The sequence below is a fragment of the Eublepharis macularius genome, chromosome 10, assembly GCF_028583425.1.
Source record: "Eublepharis macularius isolate TG4126 chromosome 10, MPM_Emac_v1.0, whole genome shotgun sequence".
Lineage (NCBI taxonomy): Eukaryota > Metazoa > Chordata > Lepidosauria > Squamata > Eublepharidae > Eublepharis > Eublepharis macularius.
This window is the reverse complement of record NC_072799.1, coordinates 56,351,284-56,363,729: the sequence shown is the minus strand read 5'-3', so window position 1 is coordinate 56,363,729 and position 12,446 is coordinate 56,351,284. Positions and strand designations below refer to the sequence as shown.

Below are 12,446 nucleotides of genomic sequence, written 5' to 3'. Positions count from 1 at the left end.
TGGGAATTTACTTATTGATACCAGGCAAAAGCTTATCAAGGCATCTTACAGTAAAAATATAAAATACACTAAGAAAATACATTTAACAATAAGATTACAATTTCAATTAAAAGACCTTACAGAATAGAAAAGTCTTTAATTGACTCCACAAGGCCTGCATCTTCTGGGGAGGGAGTTCCAGGAATGGCTGCTGAGAAGGCCTTTATACAGGTTCCCATCAAACATTCCTCAGGCAATATAGGCTCTTACAGCAGCACCTCCTGGTTGATATCAGATCATGTGCATGTAGGGTTGCCAGGTCCACCGCCCCCGCCCCCCAGTGGGAGATATGGGGCCTGGCTCCTACCTTGGGCTATTTCCTTTTGGTGCGTGCACATGTTCTCAGCTTGTGTAATGACATCAGAAAGTGATATCATCACGTGGGTCACTTCATCCTACGCTCCCCAGGGGGCCAAATCAGGCTTGAATTGGCCTGGATTCAGCTGCTGCAGACCGCAGCAGTGCTCCTGTGCTACACAGCAGCCTGATTCTGGCCCAAATCCAGGCCAATTTGGGATGAATCGAGCCCGAATCGGCCCAAATTTAGCTGCTGCAGAGCGCAGGAGCGTTCCTATGCCCCGCAGCAGCCCAATTGGGGCTGAATCGGGCCTGAATTGGGCCACTGCAGCTCGCTCAAACCAACCTAATATGGCAAAACACACACGCAGCCATTTCTGTTGCATGTTTATCTAAGGCCAGAAGAGTCCAGGAGCACTCCCAGCCTGAGAACCTGCTTTTTCAGGGCAAGTACAACCCCATCCAGAACAGGCGGTACCAGTCCACAGTGCTTCCATTTTGCCTGGGTTGTTTGTTAATTCATTCTCAGTCATTCTTTTATTACTTGCAGGCATGGGTTTAGCATTTCTACCACTTCCTTGGATTGAAAGGAGAGAACTGAACATTGCCATGACAGTGGCCGACAGGGAGAACAGAAGTTTTCAAACCACACTTTAAGAACTGTCCTCAAAGAAGGATTGGAGTCACTACAGTATGAGTCCTCCCATTCCTGCTAGGCAACCCAGAATAATACTATGGTTGATGATACTGAAAGCCAATGAGATGTCTAGAGAAGCAATCCCTCTCTCAGTAGACAGAGCAGTCATCTATTAGGCAATCAGGCTAGTTTACTGTATGTACAGAGCCCACTATAAAAGCGAGATTGAAAAGGCTCTAGATTATCACTCAGAAATAGTATTACCCTTCTCCAAGGAGCTGAGAGTAGCAAATATTTTCCATCTCTTCCACTATATTCTCACAACAACTTTGTACTTTAGGTTAGCTGACAGAGAGAGCAGCTGGTCTCAGGTATGCCAGTGAGCATCACGTCTGAGGATCTGAATCTCATACTGTAACCATTACATTATAGTGGCTTAAGAAGAGTAAATTAGATGGCTGGTAGTTGTTCAAACCTAAAGGATTCAAAGGCTTTTCCCCCTTAGCAATGCCACTTTTAAATCTAAAGGCACTAATTCCTCTCATAAAGAGGTGTTGATTATTTCCACCACTTGGAGGTAGATGGTTTTAGGAAGGTGGGGTATGGATCCAGTGGACGAATCTGAGAGCTCCAAGCATTCTCTTCACATTTTCAGATTGGACTGACTGAAAGGTATCCATGAAAACCTGACTAATGGATACCTCAGAAACCTTCAGAGCCTTTTTAATTAATATGAAGTCAAGGCTGTACCAGATGATAGATTTTATCTATTAGGTCACCATTAGTTTATTTGATTTGCTTCTTGTGCGGATTTGCCCTGTCTTGTTTGTGCTTTGACCCATCCTACTGTCACTTCAATACCTTCTATGATCTGATTTTTATGGTCATAATTTTCCTGTTTTAAGATAATATTACTGTTTTGTATTTACATGTATGAGCATTAGAGATGGGCATGAACCATTTCACAAACCACGAACTTCCACGAACTTGCCCTGGTTTGTGAACTGGTTTGTTTGGTTCGTGAAAACATCACTTCCAGGTCAGCAGAAGGTCTGCAGAGAGCCCATCCCCCATTGCCTAGGAAATGGACTGATTGGTGCCAGGCTATCTGCAGTGACGAACCGAAATATGGACCAAACTGGCAAAAATTTGTCACGGTTTGTGAGAAATGAGCTCCCACAAACCGCTGGTTCACGAATCACAAACCGGCCTGGTTCATGATGAACTTTGGTTCATATTTCGTTGTGTGCCTGCCGCTAATCAGCAACTTACACTGTGAATTTGATAGTAATTTTAAGTTGAGATTTTCTGCTGTTCTCTTTTATTGATATATTGTTACTGGTTTTAACTTTTTCTAAGCCAACTTGGAAACAGTATGGGATGAAACAATTTAAATAAAACAGGTGTGACTGTTGATGCTAATAAAAATCCCAGGTCTTTCCCTTTTTTGTTCTCCAAAGTATCATCTAATGCATGTGATGTTGTTGCTGTTCAGATTTTCTTTCCCTGCTTCGTTTTCATTGGTGGTTACTTTCAGAACCATGTGATGATGTATTATGTCTTTTGTATCATTAGAAGTCACCAGGGAGACAGAGGCCATGCAGAACTGTTGCTTACAGTGGAAAACACACATTCTCTGTGATGTCTTGTAGCCTAAACATTGCAGCATTGAGATGAATTTAAAAAGCAGATTATGATATGACATGTAGAAGGGATATACTGTTTGCAGGAAAAAAGTTTATAAAAATCCTTCCAGAGGCATGCAAAACCCTTGGGTCTTACTAAAGTAGTTATTTCATTCCTAGCTTGTAACTTAAAAACTTATTCTGTTCAAACATTTCTTGAACATATCTATAACAATTGAAAAAGCTAAACTGGTTTTTATTTAAATTTTAAAAATTAAATCAAAAATTTTAAAAACAATAAAAAATCAAAGATAAACTTGCAATAAGACTTGTGATTTTGAGACTGGTGAAATTTTACATCTTTTGTGTATGTTTAGATGTTGGTTGCTTTGTTTTCTGCCATTGTAATCTTTACTTACTAAAACTTTGAGAGAATGCAACTGTATACAGAGGTCTATATCCAATTTCTGGTTGTATAACTGTATTCTTTATGCAACCGTATTGGTTTATATTGTAAATACAGTCTGAATATCTGGTTATCCATAATAATTTGTATGTTCCTGGGCCTTTAAGAGGAAATAATCATATGCTATATTTATTAAACTTTACATTAAAGCTTCTTAGACTGGGAATTCTCCAATTATTTCCTAGGAAATCTCTACAGATTAAAAAAAAAACTAAACAAAAATAAACCTTAGTGGTGGTAATTTTTCCCAAAGTTCATGAAGATGAGATACTAGTTGGACCATAGTGCTGTTTCTGGGTCCTGAATACAGACAGCCTAAATGAGAAGGCAGGGAACAGGATATGTGTACCTGCAATGCGCTAGACTCACAAGGGAGGGGAAGTTACGTTTTTCAATAAGTTAAAAAAATTACTTTTTTCTGTCTGTGTCTTTTTGTTAGATACTTGCTTATACAGATGGACTGCATGGAAAATGGTTGTTCTCAGAGATTCGATCAGTCTTTTCTCGCCGATATCTCTTACAAAGCACAGCACTGGAAATTTTTATGGCAAACAGAGGTACTGGTATATTGGGAATGGTACTTTAGACTTGTACTACATAGTTACTACCATCTTGCATTAGACGTATTACATTTTGCTAATTTTTACTAGATTTTGAATTATATTTAAAAGATAGATAGGTAATTAACTTTGACTGTCTGTCTGTCTATCTAATCTATTATATTAGCCCCAAACTTAAATTTAATTTTTAACTGAGTTAATTTAATTTAATTTTAATTCTGAAACTGTTCATTGCATTATTTATTGTTCTTTCTGCTTGTACAGTTACATACAAGCTTATAGCATGACTGTTAATTTGATATTATGGCGTTTTATTGTTCTGTTGAATCTGAGGGATGCTTATCTTGCTAGTTTTTATCATTCATTTATTATTATCATATTTGTAATGTTGTTGTCTGCCTTGTGTACCTCAATATAGGCTAGGTAATATGTTAAATAATAAAAATGTGGGAAAGGGGCAAGAGACATCCACTGCCCCAGTGATCAAGCTGGTGAATGGTTCAGGTGGGTAGCCGTGTTGCTCGGCAGTAGAACAGCAGAATTTGAGTCCAGTGGCACCTTAGAGAACAACAATCTTGTTGGCTGCCACTGGACTCAACCTAGACTCAACCTGCTGTCAAGCTGGTGTCTAGTTGTGGGAATTGTCCCAATAGGATAGCATGAACTATGGAAATATTAGAAGTAGAGAAAATAATGTATAGGTTAAGTTGGAGGAGAGGACATTCCATGTCCTTGTCACACACCCCACACACCCAATCCAAACATTACTCAAGCAACTTTGTCTGGGAGTGTACGTAGCCCAGTTCCACCTAGCTGGCAGGGGCCTTTTAGTGGACAAGCAGCAGCTGCATAACATCTAGGTGAGTTTGTTCTCCTTCTGCTCTACAGATATTTAATGCCTTGGTGTGGCCAGAGGAGCAAGCCAAAGAGCTCTTGTCCTTTGGCTCTTAGTTTGTGGGTTGCAGACTCAATAGGGGTGCCAACCTTGGAGCCAGCAGATCTCCCAGAATTACTCTTGATCTCCAGATTATAAAGATCAGTTCCCCTGAAGAAAATGGCTGCTTTGGAAGGTGGGCTTTATGGCATTATACCCAATTAAGGTCCCTCCCCTCCCCAAACCCCACCCTCTGCAGGCTCCACCCCCAATTTTTCAGGAATCACCTAACCCAGAGTTGGCAGCCCTAAACCTTGAGCTGGTAGGAAGATTAGCCAGGATAGAAAGGTCTCTGTACTCAGAAGACTCCCTTGTCCTCTTTCTCTTGTTTGTTTGTATTGTACGTTTTGGGTCCTCACTGGGACAAAAAGCAGAATACAGGTAATCAAATAAATACAAAAGATATATTAGCTCATGCAGCAGGTAGAGAGGGCAAGCACAGGAAGCAGAAGGTGGAGGGGATGTTGCTACATATGAACCAGCAAACTACAATTTGTGTTTGCCTCATAAACCAGGATTGAAAACTGAGAATTAGCCATTTCTTCCGTTGCTGGTTTGCCAAACAAAGAACAAACCTTAGTCTTCTGCTTCAAGTGTAATGACAAGCTATGGTTTGCCATGCCAAAGGAAGAAACTATACTTCACATGCAGGATGAAGAAGGGATTATGTGAGCAAGCCTTCCAGGCTCATTCATGAAGTGCCAAGCCATGGTTTGACATTACATCTGAACCAAGCCTGTTTCAGTGTTACATTTCAGGGTTTTTTTAAAGAAAAGTGTTGAATATAATTTTTGAGACATGCTGAAAGATTCAAGAAAGTGGTTACAGATGTTGCACATCTTTGTCAAGCTGTCACAGATCTAAAATAGCTGTCTGGCTTCTGCAGCGTTCTCTACTTTTTTGTTTTGTTTTTGACATTTCTCATCATCATTTCTGCATTTCAAAGACAGTTTTATCTTTATGAATAAGGAAAGGGGACATTTGAAAGGGACTTTTATTGAATAGATTTATTTCTATCCTTTGCAGTATTGTGATGGAATGTCAAGGTTTGGATTTTTTTTAAAAAATGACAGTATGTGGTAGTTTGATTTGCCAGGGAGAGCATTACATTTACCTCATTTATTATTGTTTTACTAGATACTTGTTTCTCCAAATATCACTATTATGAAATTTCTACAAAACTCAGATTTGTTGTGAGTGAAAAGCTGAAGAGAAAAGTAACGTTCCTGGACAGCTTTAGCCTTCATTCTCCAGGGTTTTGGCAGGAAAAAGGCAATACCTAGCTCAGTCACAAAAGTGAAATTAATATATCTTAATAGCAAGGAAGGAAGGGGGCAAGGGATCCCCCTGAACTAGCAGCTCTTTCTACTTAACTGAGCAAAAGGTTCAGGAAGGGTTAATGTTTTTCTTACATGCTTACTATTGCATGTAAGCATGATGGCATTCTTGTGGCTGTTGTGAGGACACCTCTGCCATTTTAAAGTCATTTAAAAATGCCATGAGCCCGAACCTAGGATTGCAGTTCCCCTGGTTTACACAGACCAAGGGAATCTGCCCGGATAGTGATGAATCACAACAAACAAACAATTCCGGGAATATATATTCAATTATCAATTTTTTATATATTTAGTGCATAAGTGCAAAGTGCAAAGTGTAATTACATAAATATATGCATTAATAAATATACAATAAATACAATAAAAATATCTGATATCTCTGTCTCAACATGCAATAAATACAATAAAAGTCAAAAATTGTATCCTGGTTGTTATGAAAAAGATTTTTGAAAATGATTTTTTGAAAATCAATGTCCATAGGCTATATATGATGAAAATATAGCAGCATACAAAATTTCTATATATAGAGTTCCGATGTGAATGCTGGGAAGCTCCAGTCCAAACTGAAAATTATTCCAAAGGTGCCTCTTCCTGGGCACAATTAAATATGGACGGCCCCCAATTCACTGGTAACTCAAATATTGCTGCTTATGCCATTCTAATTCAACTTCAGTACACAACACGCATGTCTGTTAATCCAGACATTTATGTAATTACACTTTGCACTTTGCACTTATGCACTAAATATATAAAAAAATGATAATTGAATATATATTCCCGGAATTTTTTGTTTGTTGTGTTCCCCTGGTTTAGGCAGGAGTCTCTCACTCCCAGCCTCTGCCCCCCTCACCTGGCTGATGAGGGGAAAGGGACCTGGCAACCCTGCCCGATCCTGATTGAGCCCCCAGTGCTTTGGGCTGAGGTGCTCTCGTCCCTCCCTGAATCCTTATCAAGTGCCAAAATGGTTACATGTCCTGCAGCTTTTTCAACTCTTGAAAAGGTGAGTGAGGGGTAGGGAACCAGGGCATCATGCTTTCAACCTGTTCAGAATTGGACCCTTGCAGTATTTTGAAATGATTTTTTTCTGCTACAGTTTGGATAGTGTCTAGGAAAAAGTGATCACAGACAAAAAAACTGTAATGAATTTCTGATAATTGCATGTAAGTGTTTTAACAACTCTCTAAATTATATTGGCTTGTCAGCATGGCTAGAAAAGTTGAACAATTCAGTAAACTAAAGAAGCTTCACTTGGTCTTAGTGAGGCAGAACCCTGGAGTTTTGTAGAAACCTAATTTTATACCATATTGTTTTAACAGCAAACAGCGTAACAGAAATAACAGAAATTCCCATGTGAAGTCAGACCTTTAGTTTGTATTAACAGTCTGATTAGCCCAGGGCTTGGGAGCTAAGCAGGGTTGGCCATGGCCAGTACTTGGATGGGAGATCACCAATGAAGACAGGGATTGCTCTGTGGAGGGAGGCAATGGCAAACCACTTCTGTTCATCTCATGCCTGGAATACCCTGTGGAAGGGGTCTCCATGAGTCAATTACAACTCAATGGTACATTCTTCTTAATTTCTGCAGCCTGCTGTCCTGAAACTTAGTAATGTGAAATTGAGTTAACGGATGATTTTTAAATGGCATAGTATTGGGGATACAGTGTAGAGATGTGCGCAATTCATTTACACAGTTCAATCTTATATTTTAATTTATAAATGACAGCAAATAATGTCTTAATTCTTCTTTTCACAGTTGCTGTCATGTTCAACTTCCCAGATCCTGCAACAGTAAAAAAAGTGGTCAATTGCCTACCTCGTGTTGGAATTGGAACTAGTTTTGGGCTGCCACAGACTAGGTATGACCAGACACAGGGCCAGCGCCACCATTGAGGCAGTGAGGTGGACGCTGCGGGTGCTGGGGCGCCGGAGGGGGTGCTGGGGGCGGAGGCATGCACCACAGAGCTGGCGTGCCTGGCCCACAGCTGCTGCCGCTGGCCAACCCTGCGCCGCTGCTGCTGCCGCCACATGCCCCCAGCCAGGTGCAGCAGCCGCGGGCCAGGCACGGCAGGCGTCCAGGGCAGCGTGCAGAGTGCGGGCAGCCTCCATGCGCTATCCCAGCCACCCGCTGGCCAATGGGACTGGCTTTGCTGCGTGATGACATCATCACGCGGTGACATCATCATGCAGTCCGGGGGTGCACACACATATAGGGGTAGCTGCTGGCACCAGAAACCCTGGCACCGCCCCTGACCAGACATATAGCTCCAGGGAAACATTTTTTGTAAAGAAAGATGCTGCTTTAAATAAAAGCTCCATGGCGCAGAATGGTAAGCTGCAGTACTGCAGCCCAAGATCTGCTCACAACCTGAATTTGATCCTAGCGGAAGTCAAGTTCACGTAGCCAGCTTAAGATTGACTCAGCCCTCCATCCTTCTGAGGTTGGTAAAATAAGTACCCAGTTTCCTGGGGGTAAAGTGTAGATGACTGGGGAAGGCAATGGCAAACCACCTCGTAACAAAAAGTCTGCCAAGAAAACGTCGTGATGCGATGTTTTCCTATGGGTCACTAATGACTCGGTGCTTGCACAGGGGACTACTTTTACCTTTTTTTACTGCTTTGAATAAACATAGTAAGATTTGTTTTGGCCCTGACCTGGATAGCCCAGGCAAGCCCGATTTCATCAGATTCTGGAAGCTAAGCAGGGTTGGTCTTGGTTAGTAATTGGATGGGAGACCTCTAACAAAGACCAAGGTTACAGAGACATACAATGGCAAACTACTTCTGTAAGTCTCTTACCTTGAAAACCCCAGCAGGGGGTGCCATAAGTCAGCTCTGACTTGAAGGTACTTTCCACCATCACTAAGATTTGTTTTTACTGTTCTGATTGTAAGATGACCTAAACAGTTCCAGAGAGGTAGCACCTGTGATGTTTTTGAGAGTTCACTGGCCCATGGAGTCATAATTTTGGGGGGCATGTACATCTGCAATGGGAGGGGACATGGGTGAAAGCTACAATTTTTGTATTGCCGTTTCTCTTACATTACATAGGATCCAAGCAACCATCCACTGTGGAAAAGAAATAAATAAAATAATTGTGCTATTAGCAGAACACAATTATTGTAAAATATGAAAAACTAGAATAGAATAAACAGTCATCAAATAAAAATTGTTATTACAAAATGAAAGGTGAAACTCTGATTTTATGTTCCAGGTATGTGAGAAAGCATGCACAATTCCCTGTGAATGAGTTATAGTCAGAAATTCTGATCCAGAAAGAAACGAAAGAACTCGCTCTGTGGCCTCTGCAATTAGTTTGTGATTGAAAACTAAGCACAATAAATAGATCAAGATGAGTTCCATGTTAGTCTTTCTGTAGCAATAGAAAAGAGCAAGAGTCCAGTAGCACCTATAAGACTAACAAAATGTGTAGTAGGGTATGAGCTTTTGTGAGCCACAGCTTACTTCTTTAGATAACCAGGTATCTGAAGAAGTGAGCTGTGGCTCACAAAAGCTCACACCCTACCACAAATTTTGTTAGTCTTATAGGTGCTACTGGACTCTTGCTCTTTTCTAGCACAATAGATAGGTAACTTAGTAGCAGTACTAATACATGAAATACATACTCATAAATGGCTGTGGTGGGAAACAACTTAGCTAAATGGATACTGGAGAATTTGATAATATCTTACACAGTATATTTTATCTTTCAGGCGCATTTCTCTTGCCAGTCCACGTCAGATTTTTAAGGCTTCAAATATGACCCAACGATGGCAGCACAGAGAAATTTCAAACTTTGAATACCTCATGTTTCTAAATACTATAGCAGGTAATGACAGAGATGCTTTGGAAGGAATAATATAAGAGCAAAAACTGATTTTGGCATTTTCTGGTTATTAGTGACAATATACTGAACCAATTTTCTCTTTTTGTATAAATGCTGTCTCTGCTTCCTCAAATGCTTACTGAAGTCCCAATATCATAAAATTTATTTAACATTAGTAATCCCTGTACACTCAATCTATATATTGATTTTGTATTTTAATCAATGTAGTAGCTTGCCCTGAGCCCGCTTGTGGGGAAGGCGGGTTAAAAATAAATAAATAAATAAATAAATAAATTTAATACCTACTTCTGCTTGACCTTTCTTTGTAGTGTGGTAAAACAATTTTTTCCTTCCTTATCAGAGCATTTTAAGTATTTGAAAACTATTGTCTGCATTTTTATTCCTGGAAGAGTAGGCATATTGTGACAGTAGAAACAGCTAAAAGTCCTGTGGCACCTCAAAGAATAACAAACTGATTTGTTATTCTGAAAGTTCATGTTGCCATAAATCATGCCTTGAGACTTTGCTTTACTTATTTGCTTATAATCCTTTCCTCATTTTAAGCTTACTATTCTCTTTGTGGCACTAGTTTGAATGTTTAACAGTTGTCTCACAGTTAGTGGCTGAAATCAACAAATATGGTACTACTATTGACAAATTATTGGGCCAATCTGCACAGTTTAGATGTATTACTATCCCTGTATGAAATCTGATGTCATTGTAAGCATTTTTGGCCTTCGCATGGGTAGCTTCAACATTTTAGAATTGCCTTGGAAGAATCTGCAGTTTCACTCTTGAATGGATACCATCTAATTGTAGCTTGGAATGCAAGGAAAGATTAAAAAATGTAAATTGTCCGTGGGTTGGATCCTATTAACTGCAAATGGAAAATGCTCTTGGACATGAATCTTTTCCCAGTGGTATCTAGTTGTGACCCCTGCAGTTACAAGTATGAGAGACAAACTTCCATGGGACATGGGGCTGCAGGAGGAAGGAGAATTATTCAAAGTCATCCCCACTCCCCCTGTCTTCCAGTGGAAACTTTTGTACTCATGGAAGGTATGCTGATAGAAAATAAAATTTAGGGCAATTTCATCTGATTTCCCTTCCTTTCAGTAGTCCCACCCATGCTGCATGGAATTTTGTCCATGAGGCTACCCAAATCCCCAGTTAGCAGTTTTTTGTGGAAAATGAGAAAGATCATCATCCTTGTGTTCATGGTTTTCATGATGTATTAATGATTAGATTATCTAATAATATCCAACATATAATATCATATGATTAGATTAGCTAATAATGTCATGTGATGAAGACATCAAATAATATCATTAGGATCATGAGTTCCTTTAACAGAATAAAGTATTTTTTCTTGTTCACCAGGACGTACTTATAATGACTTAAACCAATATCCAGTATTTCCTTGGGTCATCACAAACTATGAATCAGAAGAGTTGGACCTTACACTTCCCAGCAACTTCAGAGATTTATCAAAGGTATTATTATTGCATAATGTGTTGTATCATATCAAATATATGCTAAGTCTGTATCCTGCATGTGCTTTTTAAAAGATGAGCCTTGTTTGTTTGGCAGGTATGTTGGTAGGGTTTGGAAAGGAAGGAAATGAAAGCTATTATAATTGCTTGTTTATATATATAAACAAGCAATTATAATAGCTTTATATATATATATAAAATTGTGAAAAATTTCCCTAAATCATGGATTGCGTTCAAGTGCACCTGTGTACTTACAGATGTACTGTATTCTTTGCTAAAAACAGAGAATCACATTTATTTTTCTATTTATTTATTTGGTGGATTCCTATGCCTCTTCTCTATCTAAATAAGGCACCCAAGGGTAGCTCGCAGTCTTTAAAAATTATAGAATAAACTTCATCAGTTTCTTAATATCAAACCAGTATTTGAGAATTCTTAAAGACTTAAGAGAAATATGTTAAACAGGGAAAGAAAACCTCTTATTACAAGTGTGCTAATTTTTTCCCAACACAATAGCATTGTTTTCTGAAGTGAAACCAGCTGGAATTGTGCTTTAGTGGTGGTGTCTTTTCTATTCCTTTCTACCCATCAAGAGATTTTAAAGCTTCTAAACCTCATTTGTTTTACCAGTTCAACAGTGCTTAAAATGGGCTTCTTCTCAATGCCAGGCCTTAGTCAAGATGCTAAGGATGCCTTTGAAATGCACCAAGTGACTTTTCCTTATCACTATGTAATTATAACCAGCTTCTCTGCATCCTCCACCACCCATACTTGGGGTTGTAGGGAATGGTTTCTATGTCAAAGGATGCTTACATTTCACTCTAGTTTTAAAATAATGTGTGTCAGTGCTTAGTTAACAGGAAAAGGGAAAGAAAACTGGATGCCGGACTAGATACACCCTCGGTGTGCTCCTGCTGGCTTCTCTTACTGAAAAGAAATGAGGGAAAGTAGAAATACCTTAAGTGGAAAAGATTTGTTTTAGTATTCATTCTCTAAATGCAAATGCTGGTTCCAACACATTAAATCTACTATTTGGAAAAAGTCTCTATCAGCATTGGGAGCTAAACTGGACATGCTACTGTTGTTCTTTGTAAACACTCTGATGGTCTCCACGTGGGTAACTTCAACATTTTAATCATCTGCAGTTGCTTGACATGAAATTCAGTCTACCAATATGTAGTTAATTGTGAAATCTTAAGCAGAGTCACTCCAGTCTAAGCCCATTGATTTCAGAG

At 39.4% G+C, this 12,446-nt stretch overlaps 1 protein-coding gene across 3 annotated transcripts in view; it reads left to right on the top strand.

Moving 5' to 3' along the window:
* Positions 1-12,446, top strand: part of LRBA (LPS responsive beige-like anchor protein) — a 602,029-nt gene that overhangs the window by 411,622 nt on the left and 177,961 nt on the right. For all 3 annotated transcript variants that reach the window (XM_054990072.1, XM_054990073.1, XM_054990070.1), the window contains exons 41-44: positions 3,504-3,621; positions 7,649-7,751; positions 9,606-9,721; positions 11,099-11,211. In XM_054990072.1, coding sequence (XP_054846047.1) covers positions 3,504-3,621; positions 7,649-7,751; positions 9,606-9,721; positions 11,099-11,211 — 450 coding nt within the window. The remainder of the gene's footprint in view (positions 1-3,503; positions 3,622-7,648; positions 7,752-9,605; positions 9,722-11,098; positions 11,212-12,446) is intronic.